The sequence below is a fragment of the Doryrhamphus excisus genome, chromosome 1, assembly GCF_030265055.1.
Source record: "Doryrhamphus excisus isolate RoL2022-K1 chromosome 1, RoL_Dexc_1.0, whole genome shotgun sequence".
NCBI classification, from domain to species: Eukaryota; Metazoa; Chordata; class Actinopteri; order Syngnathiformes; family Syngnathidae; genus Doryrhamphus; species Doryrhamphus excisus.
Genome location: NC_080466.1, coordinates 29,139,523 through 29,154,230, shown reverse-complemented (window position 1 = coordinate 29,154,230; position 14,708 = coordinate 29,139,523). Strand labels below are relative to the sequence as shown.

Here is a 14,708-nt window from a genome sequence, read left to right as displayed (position 1 = left end):
TAAAAAGTAAGACATTTGAGAACAGTGGAATGTTTTATCAGAGCTTTTCTTGTAGAAAATCGGAACCAAAGCAAAGTTTATTAATTTTTCTGTTTTTAATCAATGCATTTTTTTTTTTTTTTTTTAGAAAACCTGATGCGGCCCAGCCTCACTCAGACCCTATCTCCAGTGGCCCCCCAGGTAAATTGAGTTTGAGACCCCTGCCATCGATAGATAGTGTCATTCCCACCTATTCCCACTTAATTTAAGTTTATTAAAATAACAGGAAATAGTTCATTGTGGAATAGCATGACCTGTCAGAAAAGAAACGTTGCATGGCAACCATTGTTAATAAGCATTACTGTCAGAGTTGAGTTATCTGTCCCCAAAAATAGCATGTCACATTGTACATACATCTATGATATGACAGCTGTTTGACAGGGTGAGAAATAGGACACACGCGGCATGATAGTGCGAGAAGGGTCGTTTGCATTTCGATGTGTGTGTGACTGTGGCGGTTATGCCATTAGTGTGCGAGAATACGCTGCTGCTGCTGCTGCAGCCGTACGGAGGTGACCGCCTGCAGAAGCGACAGTTAGTGGCTCAGGGCGAATGTTGTCATCCATTTTAATTAATGGTGGACTTTGACACTTGAAGCGTTGTAGAGTGGAGGCTGATTATCTTGACGCCTCTCTGACTGGGTGACTGACTGACGTCGACATATGCAGTTGGTGGCATAACCGAAACCAGGAATAACCATTGCTTGCATGTTTATTTCTGATTTTGTGATTTGGGAATCAACCATGTATGTCGACATCGACTTTGGCGGACAATTTTTTTTAAAATAACATTGTGGACCGGGGACGTTGATGGATTATTCGCTGTCTTACCGCATTTTCCAGACTAGAAGTCACTCAGTCTAACTGGCATAAGCATAAACAACATACCTTGATTGAGTGATGTAAAATGAGACCGGGAGCTTGGTGAACTTGCTTACTGCTAACTTGCTTGTTGGACTCGCTAGTTTGTGATGTTCATTCATTCATTTTCTACTGCTTATCCTCCCGAGGGTCGCGGTGGGTGCTGGAGCCTATCCCAGCCGTATTTGGGTGAGAAGGCGGGGTACACCCTGGACTGGTGGCCAGCCAATCACAGTACCTGCGAGGCTGAATAAGCTGAATTAACATTACAAACTAGGCTGCACAACAGAAAAAGTGGTTAGCATGCAGGCCTCACAGCTTGGAAACCCGAGTTCAATTCCACCCTCGGCCATCTCTGTGTGGAGTTTCTAGGTTAATTGGTGATTTTTTTTGGAATCCCACATTCCAAAAACATGCTAGGTTAATTAGCAACTCCATATTGTCCATAGGTATGAATGTGAGTGTGAATGGTTGTTTGTCTGTATGTGCCCTGTGATTGGCTGGCCACCAGTCCAGGGTGTACCCCGCTTCTCGCATGAAGACAGCTGGGATAGGCTCCAGCCCCCACCGCGACCCTCGTGAGGATAAGCGGTTGAAAATGAATGAATGAATTTTAGAGCCCTCTAGGCATGAAGTAACACCCCTATAGTGAACTTTATACTCATATTACCCAATATAGTAGACATAATAAGATAAAATATGATGTTTTTACGCAGCATGGCGGACAAGTGATTAGCACAAGGGCTTTACAGCTAGGCGACCCGAGTTCAATTCCACCCTCGGCCATCTCTGTGTGGAGTTTGCATGTTGTCCCCGGGGACTCCCACATTCCAAAAACATGCTAGGTTAATTAGCGACTCCAAATTGTCCATAGGTATGAATGTGAGTGTGAATGGTTGTTTGTCTATATGCGCCCTGTGATTGGCTGGCCACCAGTCCAGGGTGTGCCTCGCATCTCGCCCAAAGACAGCTGGGATAGGCTCCAGCAACCCCGCGACCCTCGTGAGGATAAGCGGTAGAAAATGAATGAATGAATTTTAGAGCCCTCTAGGCATGAAGTAACACCCCTATAGTGAACTTTATACTCATATTACCCAATATGGTAGACATAATAAGAGAAAATATGATGTTTTTACGCAGCATGGCAGACGAGTGATTAGCACGAGGGCCTTACAGCTAGGCGACCCGAGTTCAATTCCACTCTTGGCCATCTCTGTGTGGAGTTTGCATGTTCTCCCCGGGGACTCCCACATTCCAAAAACATGCTAGGTTAATTAGCAACTCCATATTGTCCATAGGTATGAATGTGAGTGTGAATGGTTGTTTGTCTATATGTGTCCTGTGATTGGCTGGCCACCAGTCCAGGGTGTACCCCGCCTCTCGCCTGAAGTCAGCTGGGATAGGCTCCAGCACCCACCGCGACCCTCATGAGGATAAGCGGTACAAAATGAATGAATGAACATCACAAACTAGCGAGTCCAACAAGCAAGTTACCAGTAAGCAAGTTCACCAAGCTCTTGATCTCATTCTCATCACTTAAACCAGTGCATTAGCCTCCTTGGTTAGTTGCAGGACTAACAAAACTCTGAAAAAAGTATTATTTGTAGTCTGGAAAATACCGGAACCAGGGTCAAAGTCTACTTTATGTAATTGGTAATTGGCTTGAGATTAACTCAGAATCTTTCAATTAATTTGCTATTGATGTATCCTGAACACAAAAGAGCTAAAAAACAAAAAACAAAAACATTAGAATTAAAAATATGTCCACAGTTCTGTAACATTCATGTTGTTGTTGAATTTACTGTGAGTCATATATAATGGTTGTTTTTTTGTGTTTAATTTGAAGCACATCCGGTGGATCAAATGAGTTCAACTCCGACAAGGAACATCATCATTTACAAACTCATTGAATGCACCTCGCCTTCAGCCAAAGAATGGAGAGAGCACAACAACTGCTGTTCATTATCTGCGCTATGGGCTGAAACACTCGGATGTGTGATGTTAATGAGATGAGAACTCGTCATTTTGTGGCTGGTTTGGAAACAAGTCAAAAGTAGGATATTTGCAATTCAGCGTTCACCGCAATGCAAATTCACCGATTTTTATCATCTTTATGGTAATGGTTTTATTTCATTTGAACATGCATCAGATTACAATTGAATGCATCACATAATCAGTTCACAGTTCCACATGTCCAAAAGGACTAGGAAGAAGCAAAGCTTATTAAATCCTACCCCTCCATCTGGTACTTTTACAATCAGTCACAGCATCAGCATTTTATGCTCATGAAATATGTTAAACAAGTGGAATATTGAAGACTTTTATTGCAAATGCTGCACAGAAATCGGAAAAAAATGTCAACGTCCATGCTCATGAAATATGTTAAACAAGTAGCATATATAAGACTTTTATTGCAAATGCTGCACAGAAATCAGAATGTCAACGTCCATGCTCATGAAATATGTTAAACAAGTGGCATATTGAAGACTTTTATTGCAAATGCTGCACAGAAATCAGAATAAATGTAAACGTCCAGCATTTTATGCTCATGAAATATGTTAAACAAGTTGCATATTGAAGACTTTTATTGCAAATGCTGCACAGAAATCAGAATGTCAACGTCCATGCTCATGAAATATGTTAAACAAGTGGCATATTGAAGACTTTTATTGTAAATGGTGCACAGAAATCGGAATAAATTTCAACGTCCAGCATTTTATGCTCATGAAATATGTTAAACAAGTAGCATATTGAAGACTTTTATTGCAAATGCTGCACAGAAATCGGAATGTCAACGTCCATGCTCATGAGATATGTTAAACAAGTGGCATATTGAAGACTTTTATTGCAAATGGTGCACAGAAATCGGAATGTCAACGTCCATGCTCATGAAATATGTTAAACAAGTAGTATATTGAAGATTTTTATTGCAAATGCTGCACAGAAATCGGGAAAAAATGTCAACGTCCAGTAATTTATGCTCATGAAATATGTTAAGTGGAATATTGAAGACTTTTATTGCAAATGCTGCACAGAAATCGGAATGTCAACGTCCATTCTCATAAAATATGTTAAACAAGTGGCATATTGAAGACCTTTATAGCAAATGCTGCACAGAAATCGGAATAAATGTAAACGCCCAGCATTTTTATGCTCGTGAAATATGTTAAACAAGTGGCATATTGAAGACTTTTATTGCAAATGGTGCACAGAAATCGGAATGTCAACGTCCATGCTCATGAAATATGTTAAGCAAGTGGCATATTGAAGAATTTTATTGCAAATGCTGCACAGAAATCGGAATAAATCTAAAGATCCAGAATTTTATGCTCATGAAATATGTTAAACAAGTGGCATATTGAAGACTTTTATTGGAAATGCTGCACAGAAATCAAAATAAATGTCAACATCCAGCTTTTTTAACTCATTACTAATACATCTCATGTCCTAATAAATCAATAAAAATGCATTTGACTAGCTTATATAATAAATTCTTAACCCCGAATAGACATAGAATGTACACTCTGCAGTAGAGAAAATAAAGTATATGAGCATATTTAAGATGTTTTTTTCTCGACTCGCCCCTTCAGGCAACCTTCTCATTTTTGTCCCTGTGTTTTGCAGAGCAGTGAACAAGTCTCCTGTAGCCTCAGTGAAATGTACGAGTGGAGCCATAGACTTATAACAATCAGGAAGCAATGAGCCAGTGAGAGGAATGATTCACATGGACTGCAGAGGAGGAAAAAGGGACTTGGGAACGCTGGGAAGAAGGACATCCAGTATACCAACATCACTGGAGGCTGGGAACAAGTTCTTATGTTCTTCAAGGCATGAGGCAAGCATAATGGAAACACACGTAAATCGCTTATGTACATATTATTTCTGCAATTTGAAGTGCTTCTTTTTGTCGCCTCGATACCTCCTTTCAGAGAAAGCCATTATATAGGAGCATACAATTGTGCTTTTCTGCAACTTTATTTAAAATCTCTTTATGACGCTTTTTTTTTTTTTTTTAAGAAACCCTGGACTGGTGACCAGCCAATCACAGGGCACATATAGACAAACAACCATTCACACTCGCATTCATACCTATGGACAATTTGGAGTCGCTAATTAACCTAGCATGTTGTTGGAATGTGGGAGGAAACCGGAGTACCCGGAAAAAAACCCACGCATGCACGGGGAGAACATGCAAACTCCACACAGAGATGGCCGAGGGTGGGATTGAACTCGGGTCTCTTAGCTGTGAGGCCTCCACGCTAACCACTCGCTCACCATGCAGCCCTCATTACATTACACAATATGACGGAAAAAAAACAACGCTAAAATCATCACACAGCAACTTGACACTCAAAAGGTAGCTGAGTTGCTATGAGTTTTATATATAAAAAAAAACACAGCTCTTTTGACTTAATCCCATAATGCATTGCTCCTAGCAGAGCAGTTCATTGGCCAACAGCTACCATGGGTTCTCGGACATGACAAAGTAGGATTCAATATTAATAAATGGAACATTTTCACCGCCGTGCAGCCGTTTATAAACTCCGAAAATTAAAAAATCAATAGCAAGACCACATAATAACATTACTGCAATTATCAAAATATGTCAGTTGCCAAAATATGTACACTGTGGCATATTTATGCATCATAGTCTTTACTGGGAGAAGGTCTAGAAAAGAGTTCAGCATCCTGACAACCTGATAGATGAAGCTATCCCTCAGTCTGCTGGTCCTCGCTTGCAGGCTCCTCAGCCTCCTTCCCTGGATGGAAAGGTGATGTGAGTGGTGGGTGGGTGGGATCTTATGTGATGGTGAGCGCTCTGCTGATCAAGCGCGTACTATAGACGTCCTGGAGGGAGGGGGAGCGGTGGATGGTCTTCTCAGCGGTGCAGCTTTCGTACCACACAGTGATGCAACTGGGGGAAAAGGAGGCAGGGTTGGGCTTCCTTGGCCAGTGATGTGATGGTGGTGCTCCAGGAGAGGTCCTCAATAAGAAGTAAGGGGCTAAGAACACATCCCTGAGGGACCCCCCGTTTTCAGTTCCCCAGTCCAACAGTGTTTGGACTTTTAGCTCCTTGGATAGGGCTGCTTGGAATGCTAAGAGTCCACTGGATCCGGCACCAGTTGGTGCCAGTTCATGGCAATGCAACTTGCTGTGTCACCAATAAGGTGCTTAGTGGCATGCAGTGGCTCAAACTGCCTCCCAACTGGCTCGTTGTGCCCGTAACGGCGGTAAAAATTGAGTTTGGCGGCAAGAAAATTTCGTATCAAGCAATTGAAGTTTCCACCAAGTGGAACCAAATGTCACAATTTGCGTATTGGAATCCACTGGAATGTAATGGCGCGAGCCAAGTTGCGCCAAGAAAAGCTCAGATACAACATTCCACTGTTCTCAAATATCTTCATTTTTATTTTTCTACACAAAATAAGATCAAGAATAAAGAAAATCAATCAATCAGTAATAAATAAATATAATAATAATAAAACGGCAAATAAAAAAAAAAATTAAGAAACCACATATAGTTGGTGGGTAGACAGATTTCAGATTAAAATGAACAAAGCATTATTAGAGCCCTGTAGACATGACAACACGACTATAGTCACATTTATACTCTTTTTATTTACAACATATTGCGCAACTGCAGGGTCTTGTGACACATGCTTACTCGCAAAACTAGAGAGCTAGCGACCTAAACGGTAGCCTCCAAGTTATTTCCTTTAAACTTAAAAAGCCAAAAACTTACCACTTCCACACGGATAGGGAGGATAACTATTAACAGTTATTTAGCCTTTAACATGAACATTAATCAAACGTAATAATTTTTTCTGGGTACATGATACCATACAGCATCCATATCAAACTTGCGCGGGCCGCACTAACGTTAAACTTTCATATCAAGGCGGGGGCCTCAAACTAGTGTCCTGCGGGCCACATTTGGCCCGCGGGCCGCGTGTTTGAGACCCCTGTTTCAAGCTTTTTCAACTAAAAAAAATAACATTTTCAAGTAATCATTTAAATCCCCACAAGCCTTTAAATCTAAAATCCGACTAAAATGAATCAAAAATTTCTTTAATTTCCTCATGCATCCTTCAAGTTCTGTCTTCCCACCGTCAATAGCCAAGGAGACCTCCAATCAAAACAGATCTGCATGATCCAACTGCTTCCCCCAAGTCAGTCTGATGAAGTGATTCAATTGAAACCTGGTAAACAGATTTTAATGTGAGAATCCAATCAGAAAATATGATCCACCTACAAAGCCGGCAATAAAAGTACAGATTCTTTTGGGTGTAGTAAATTCTCTTAAACCTCTGCATATGCCTTAGGGCCCTTTTTATAGGCAGGCTTGTGATCAATAACTGCCATATTCTAACTACTTCTATTTCTTTGACTCTTCTAAAGTGCTCTTTCGGGACAAATGGTGTACGGGTAGACATTTCCCATAAGATACAAGCCAAATTCATTCCAAAATCCACCCATTACTACCCGTTATATCGCAGTTGGTCTTTTTTCAAGGATCCTCATCTTTTTGATAGTTTAGGATCAATGCAGTTTGCTTGATAACCGACCGACAAGAGCCATTGTGACTGCTTACTAATGGCCCCCTTAAACGCTGTCGTCAGTTGTTAATGGGAAACAACACAGGGACTAATGACAAACTGCCATGCCTCTTTTAATTCGGCTAAATTTGAGCAAACGAGGTGAATAGATGAGGCTTTTAAGTCCCTACAAAAGTGTACTATTAACCTGCTATGCAATAGTGATACTACAAGAGTGATAGCAGGCTTTAAAAATAATATTATTCACACCTCGGGTACAGCTTTGTGTTTGCTTAGACGGGTTATGTATGCTTTTATGCACAATATTTACCTTCTACATGTAATGCTGCTTTACATTAGGCCTCGAGGCCTGCAGCCTTGACTCTTCAAGTGTCTTTGCAAGCCCTCCAGGGTGAGCTTTGGCTTATTTTAATGTAAATATACAGGTTGCACTTGTGGTTTGTATAGTTGCATCACAATGGAAGACCTTGTCGACCCACGCAGACAATGAGTTGAGTATGATTGAACCATTATGTGGAGCTGTACTGACATCTAGCGGTGGGAAAGTGTACTGTTTTTGTTCAACCTCTGCACTGTGTTGGTTATACTGTAATACTGTATATTAATGTAGACAAAAATATAAAATAAATAATTATTATTATATAATCTATCATAAATACATTATCTAATATAGGTGTCTGTTAAATTGTAAAAAAAAGAAACTGCGGCCCACAATATGTAATATGTAACCCAATGTAATGTCTTTCACCAGCACTTCCGCTTCCGGATCGCACGAGGGCTATAACTGTTAGAAACGTGTTGTTGTCGATTGTTGAGTGGAGCGTAATAAAGTTGGTTTCAAATTTATATGAAAAACGTCCATCACCTATTGAAACCCGGAAGGCTGCGTTGTTTTATTAGCGTGTCTTTATTTTGAAGGCAGAACTTCAACCGGATATAGAAAGTATCGCTCCGAGTGTTGCCGAGGAGACCCGAAAGCGGAAATTGTTTCTGAAGTTGTCAATCAGACGAGATGTGAAATACGCCTTGGGGTCAGTTTGAATCCACATTTTACAAGATACGACAAAGGTAATGTGACTTTTACAAGTTATTTACACCAGGATACATAATATTATGTTTTTAAAATAGTCTGAATCCAAGAAAAAAACGCATTATTGTAATATTTTACCTGCTTGCGTGTAGCGGATGTGACGCACTGTACGTGACGTGAGGCACTTCCGGTCCGGTTGACTGAGGAGACAGGCGTTGTTTCCAGCCAAGCATCCAAGTCAGCCACAATGGGCGATGTCTCGCTACATTTGACAAACGTTTCCGTGACGCAGGTAAGCTAGCGATAATGTACTATGCCAAAATGTACATAATATTAAAATCATAGTCACGTGACGACAGGCATACAGTGTGTCACTTATACAAAAGACCAAGAAATTACACCTCTACCTAATTATAACATTATTTATTCACATATGTGCAGTGTTCTCCACCTCCAAGCCCAAAACCAAGCAGGGACAATGAGAGCATGAAGCTGGGTGATAAACAGAGAGAAAAGACCCCACGGAGGATCATCCATTTCTCCAGTGGGGAGACCATGGAGGAGTACAGCACTGATGAAGAGGATGAGGAAGGCAAGGACCCAGAAAGAAAAGACCTGCTCTCCTCCCCGGTTGGTGCCGTGAGGGTAGGCGAGCTTTGTCTGTGAATAATGAATAATGTAAATTACGGAGGGGTCGTTTAAAAACCACAATAATGCCAATTTTTGATACTCTAAACCAGGAAGTATTTCCTGGGGACACATTTAAATGAAATAAAATGACACAATACAAAACAGTAAAAACATGGCACCCCTATCCTTTGATTTTTTTTGGTATGTGGCCACCATTGGAAAAAGTCTGGTCTAACTAATTATTTATGAATATGGTAATGGTAATGGTTTTATTTGATTTGAACATGCATCAGATTACAATTGAATGCATCACATAATCAGTTCACAGTTCCACATGTCCAAAAGGAGTAGGAAGAAGCAAAGCTTATTAAATCCTATCCCTCCATCAGGTACTTTTACAATCAGTAACTGTTACATTTCTTCACTTCCTGCTTTCCATAATATAGTTCAAGTTTTTTTTATTTTATATTTTTTTGTTTGAATTTTTAATTTTGTATGCTTCATTTGTTGTTTTTTTGTCATTTGTTCACCTCCTGCTTTCCTAATATACTTTAAGCATTTTTTTATTTTATTATTTTTTGTTATTTTTTATGCTTCACTCATATTGTTTTTTCGTCATTTGTTCACTTCCTGCTTTCCTAGTATAGTTTAAGTTTTTTTTATTTAATTTTTTTTGTTTTAATTTTTAAATTTGTAAATTTTTATGCTTCACTCGTCATTTGTTCACTTCCTGCTGTCCTAATATAGTTTAAGGTTTTATTTATTTTTATTTTTTTGACCATACAATGACATAATGGGTATATAGCGCCCTCTGCTGGATTTATATAGCTACATCACACCTTTTTAACCATCAAACCACCATCTTTTGGCTTTACCGTTTAAAAATAAGCTATTATACAATTTAAATTAGTGAAAAGGAATCCTCGACAAAAGTTTGGAAGCTAGCCGATAGATGATAGCATTGTTAAGTTACATCACTGATTGAAAAACACTCATCATCAGCATGTACAGAATGTGACTTTGGACATAATAGCTGGTGAAAAGCCACATCATAATTGTGTCATTCTTACTGTATGTCATTTATATTGCAGTCAAAGATGACTTGGGGTCCTTATTTCTGGTTCTACATGTGGAGAGCTGCAACATCAACTATCTCAGGTTTGTTTACAAAGTGACCCATTTTCCTTGACTGCATTTTTAAAATTTGCAGACTTCAGTTATGCAACACGACTGTCAAGCCGCCAGCAGCCATATAAATATGATTCTAACTGAAAGGAACTCTATTTATTGATGAATTACCCTAGCAGCAGGAGGTTATGATAGCAAAAACATGTTGTTTTTGTTTTGGTCGGGTGTCTGCGATGTTATAGCTAAGCAGTTTGGATATTTTTTTAGTATATTTTTCATTTTTATTATCAAATTCAAATAAAAATTTGTGTTTTCTACATGAAGAAAATAATTGGGCATGAGACTCCATCTTGTATCTTGTAATGGGAATCAATTATGTGGGTTTGAATACATATTCAGTTTATTCATTCATTTTCTACCACTTATGGTCGCGGGGGGTGGTGCTGGAGCCTATCCCAGCTGTCTTCGGGTGAGAGGTGGGGTACACCCTGGACTGGTGGCCAGCCAATCACAGGGCACATATAGACAAACAACCATTCACACTCACATTCATACCTATGGACAATTTGGAGTCGCTAATTAACCTAGCAATGTTTTTGGAATGTGGGAGGAAACCGGAGTACCCAGAGAAAACCCACGCATGCACAGGGAGAACATGCAAACTCCACACAGAGATGGCCCAGGGTGGAATTGAACTCAGGTCTCTTAACCACTCGACCATCATGCAGCGTAAAAACATTATTTTCTCTTATTATGTCTACTATATTGGGTAACGTGAGTATAAAGTTCACTATAGGGGTGTTACTTCATGTCTTGAGGGCTCTAAAATTCATTAATTCATTTATTCATTTTGTACCGCTTATCCTCACGAGGGTCGCGGGGGTGCTGGAGCCTATCCCAGCTGTCTTTGGGGGAAAAGGCGGGGTACACCCTGGACTGGTGGCCAGCCAATCACAGGGCACATATAGACAAACAACCATTCACACTCACATTCATACCTATGGACAATTTGGAGTCGCTAATTAACCTAGCATGTTTTTGGAAGGTGTTGAAAAAGGTTTTTTAATATTCAAAGTACGTCAAAATTATTGACCCGTCGCTTTTTCCTTGCCGACTAATTTTCCCATCATGCCCAGCTCTTGTCCCTATTGATTTTCCAATACTGTTTTCCAGCCTGTGACTACCTCGGGGAGAGAATGGCCTCCTTTTTTGGGATAACATCAGCCAAATATCAGTACGCCATCGATGAATATTACAGGATAAAGAAACAGGTAAATCCAATAAGAGCATTTCTTACTTAATTCAAAAGTTTACCCCGCATGTCCATGCGTGTCAGAGGGAGGAGGAGAACGAGGAAACCCGCCTGTCAGAAGAAGCGGAACACACCTTCGACGAGTCACATGTTCAGGAAGCAGACGAGTCAATCACCGACACGGAAACTTCTGTATCTCCGCCCGGTGTGGCCTACCAGATCCAAAATGAACATCAGGTATCTTCCGTCACCATGGTCGTCCCCGCTATCGTCACGGCAACTTAACCATTCTTAGGCACGCACACGAAATGTCTGGATGAACTTAACACAGATATAGCAGTCATTTTAACGTTTTAACTTTCACATGCAAACAAAATGCAAAATGTGCACTGTTATCTCCTGATGTGAGACATTTTTGTCATTTTTTCATTTTCATTGTAACCTTAAGTGTCTTATTCGGAAGTAAGATTGGTGTACAAAATCAAACGGCCTCCAAAAGTTGCAAGTCAAATTTTGCTCCTCTAGTGTGCCTTTACTAGAATGTGCCTGGATCACCACTTCAGCCAAGGCAGCACATAAGTACATAGTACATACGTAGTACATAGTAGTACATAAGACACCATCATTGTATCAAGAGCATTGACTTTGCACTGCAGGGCGCACAAACATTATGTACATTTATTTTGCTTATTTTTATTTTATTTTTTACTGGAAAACACTTTTATGTGTAACGATACCACTCACCAAACACATCATTATAGCACTGCTCAGTTTTAATACATTTTAGAGCATGTGTAGTCTCAACAATGTTTATTATTATCTTGCTAATTTGCACATGTGAATCATATAGAAAGCACTCATTTTCTTTTATATCACAATACAACCACATTAAATAATATGTTGTACATGCACTTTTAGTCAAAATTCAGCATCATTAACTTCAATTGAATTGCACTGGATTTTGCTCGAATGTCGGGTGTATTTTACTGTGTTGATTTGTATTTCATGATAGTAATTATGGGGTGTAACGGTACACATAATTATATGTTTTGATACAGGGCTTTTATATTAACTCCCCTCATAGTGTCCCTAAACATGGGTGAAAATGCAGGACATTTGGTAAAGAAGTGGAGATTTAGGTGGATAAAAAAAAAAACAGTGCAGCCCAACCTTTGCCTAGCCAGTGTTAGCATAGACATCCCCTTCCATCATGAAACAAGAGAGATGTTGGAAGTGTAATTTTCACGAGTCTGTCAACACACCATGCACACTCATGTTTGAAGCAAATCATTTCAACGGCAGTGACAATATTCTGTGTGAATATTTTAATGCCATACAAATTTCCCCTGAAAGGCAGAGAAACATGGAGACTAGAAGTAGTTCACAACGTAATATGTCACGCTGAGGTCAGCACACAAAACAAAACAAAAAAAAAGATATAATGAGACAAATAACAAATCAAAAGATGAGAGACTACCGGACCGGCAGGATTCTTACCTACAAAACAAAGTAAGAATAACACATTAATTAGAAATGTGTCAAACAAAAGAAAATGAATAGTGAGAGGCTGATGAAAAAAAACACGTACCGCACGTCCCGTAGCTCCGCCCAGCTCAGATGAATCATACAATGAATAGAATATCAAAAAAAACAATATCCTAGAAACAAAAAGATAAACAACCTCTTGTTTCCACTCAAAGTGAAACTCCCAGCCCTGCACGTTCACGCCATCATAAAACATTCCACTGTTCTCAAATATCTTAATTTTTATTTTTCTGCACAAAATAAGATGAAAAATAAATAAACAAATCAAGAATAAAGAAAATCAATCAATCAGTAATAAATATAATAATAATAATAATAATAATAATAAAACGGCAAATAATAAAAACTTAAGAAACCACATATAGTTGGTGGGTAGACAAATTATTTTTTTCAGATTAAAATTAACAAAACATTATTAGAGCCCTGTAGACATGACAAAACACGACTATAGTCACATTTATACTTTTTTTTATTTACAACATATTGCGCAACTGCAGGGTCTTGAGACGCATGCTAACTCGCAAACTAGAGCGCTAGCGACCTAAACGGTAGCCTTCAAGTTATTTCCTTTAAACTTAAATAGCCAAAAACTTACCACTTCCACACGGATAGGGAGGATAACTATTAACAGTTATTTAACCTTTAACATGAACATTAATCGAACGTAATAATTTTTTCTGGGTACATGATACCATACAGCATCCATATCAAACTTGCGCGGGCCGCACTAACATTAAACTTTCATATCAAGGCGGGGGCCTCAAAGTAGTGTCCTGCGGGCCACATTTGGCCCGCGGGTCGCGTGTTTGAGACCCCTGATGTACAATAAATAATTGAAATGGAGGAAAAAAATAACCAAATCACGACCCTTACGTACCAAATTATGATTATTTGGTACCGCTACACCCATCCTAGCAACCTAATATTTTTTTATACTTGTGTATCAATTCATAGTACTTGATTTTTGACATTTTCTATTGTTTTCATGAAATAAATAGGTCGTAACTGCACTGTTCTGATCTCTGGACTGAGAGTGCTGTCACATGTTGCGTAATGCGTGTATCACAAAAGACACAAAAGAGCCTTTATCTGTCTGTTCAGAGAACGCCACTGTACTCGCTAGTACGTAGTGGAAGTATGCTGGGGGTCAGTGGGGCGTCCACAACAACCTCCACAATAGATGCATTGTCACTGCACACTACAGCCACTTTACTTTTATCCCAGTGTCTGCTATAGGGGTGTAAGAAAATATTGTTTCGCGATACTTTGTTCCACATCGATATTAAAGCGACCCTCGTGAGGATAAGCGGTGGAAAATGAATGAATGAATTTTAGAGCCCTCTAGACATGAAGTAACACCCCTATAGTGAACTTTATACTCATATTACCCAATATAGTAGACATACGAATTGAAAATAAGATGTTTTTACGCTGCATGGCAAACGAGTGATTAGCACGAGGGCCTTACAGCTAGGAGACCCGAGTTCAATTCCACCCTCGGCCATCTCTGTGTGGAGTTTGCATGTTCTCCCCGTGCATGTGTGGGTTTTCTCCGGGTACTCCGGTTTTCTCCCACATTGCAAAAACATGCTAGGTTAATTAGCAACTCCAAATTGTGCATAGGTATAAATGTGAGTATGAATGGTTGTTTGTCTATATGTGCCCTG

The 14,708-nt window shown here is 39.6% G+C and overlaps 1 protein-coding gene across 3 annotated transcripts in view; it reads left to right on the top strand.

Moving 5' to 3' along the window:
* Positions 1 to 6,692: 6,692 nt before the first annotated feature.
* Positions 6,693 to 14,708, top strand: part of LOC131139614 (protein FAM177A1-like) — a 96,336-nt gene continuing 88,320 nt past the window's right edge. For 2 of the 3 annotated variants that reach the window (XM_058089381.1, XM_058089391.1), the window contains exons 1-6: positions 6,693 to 8,524; positions 8,639 to 8,778; positions 8,928 to 9,131; positions 10,208 to 10,274; positions 11,418 to 11,515; positions 11,581 to 11,733. In XM_058089381.1, the coding sequence (XP_057945364.1) occupies positions 8,734 to 8,778; positions 8,928 to 9,131; positions 10,208 to 10,274; positions 11,418 to 11,515; positions 11,581 to 11,733 (567 nt within the window). In that variant the 5' untranslated portion in view covers positions 6,693 to 8,524; positions 8,639 to 8,733. Of the gene's footprint in view, positions 8,525 to 8,638; positions 8,779 to 8,927; positions 9,132 to 10,207; positions 10,275 to 11,417; positions 11,516 to 11,580; positions 14,526 to 14,708 lie in introns of those variants that run through there. The other variant, XM_058089373.1, reaches the window with a different exon arrangement.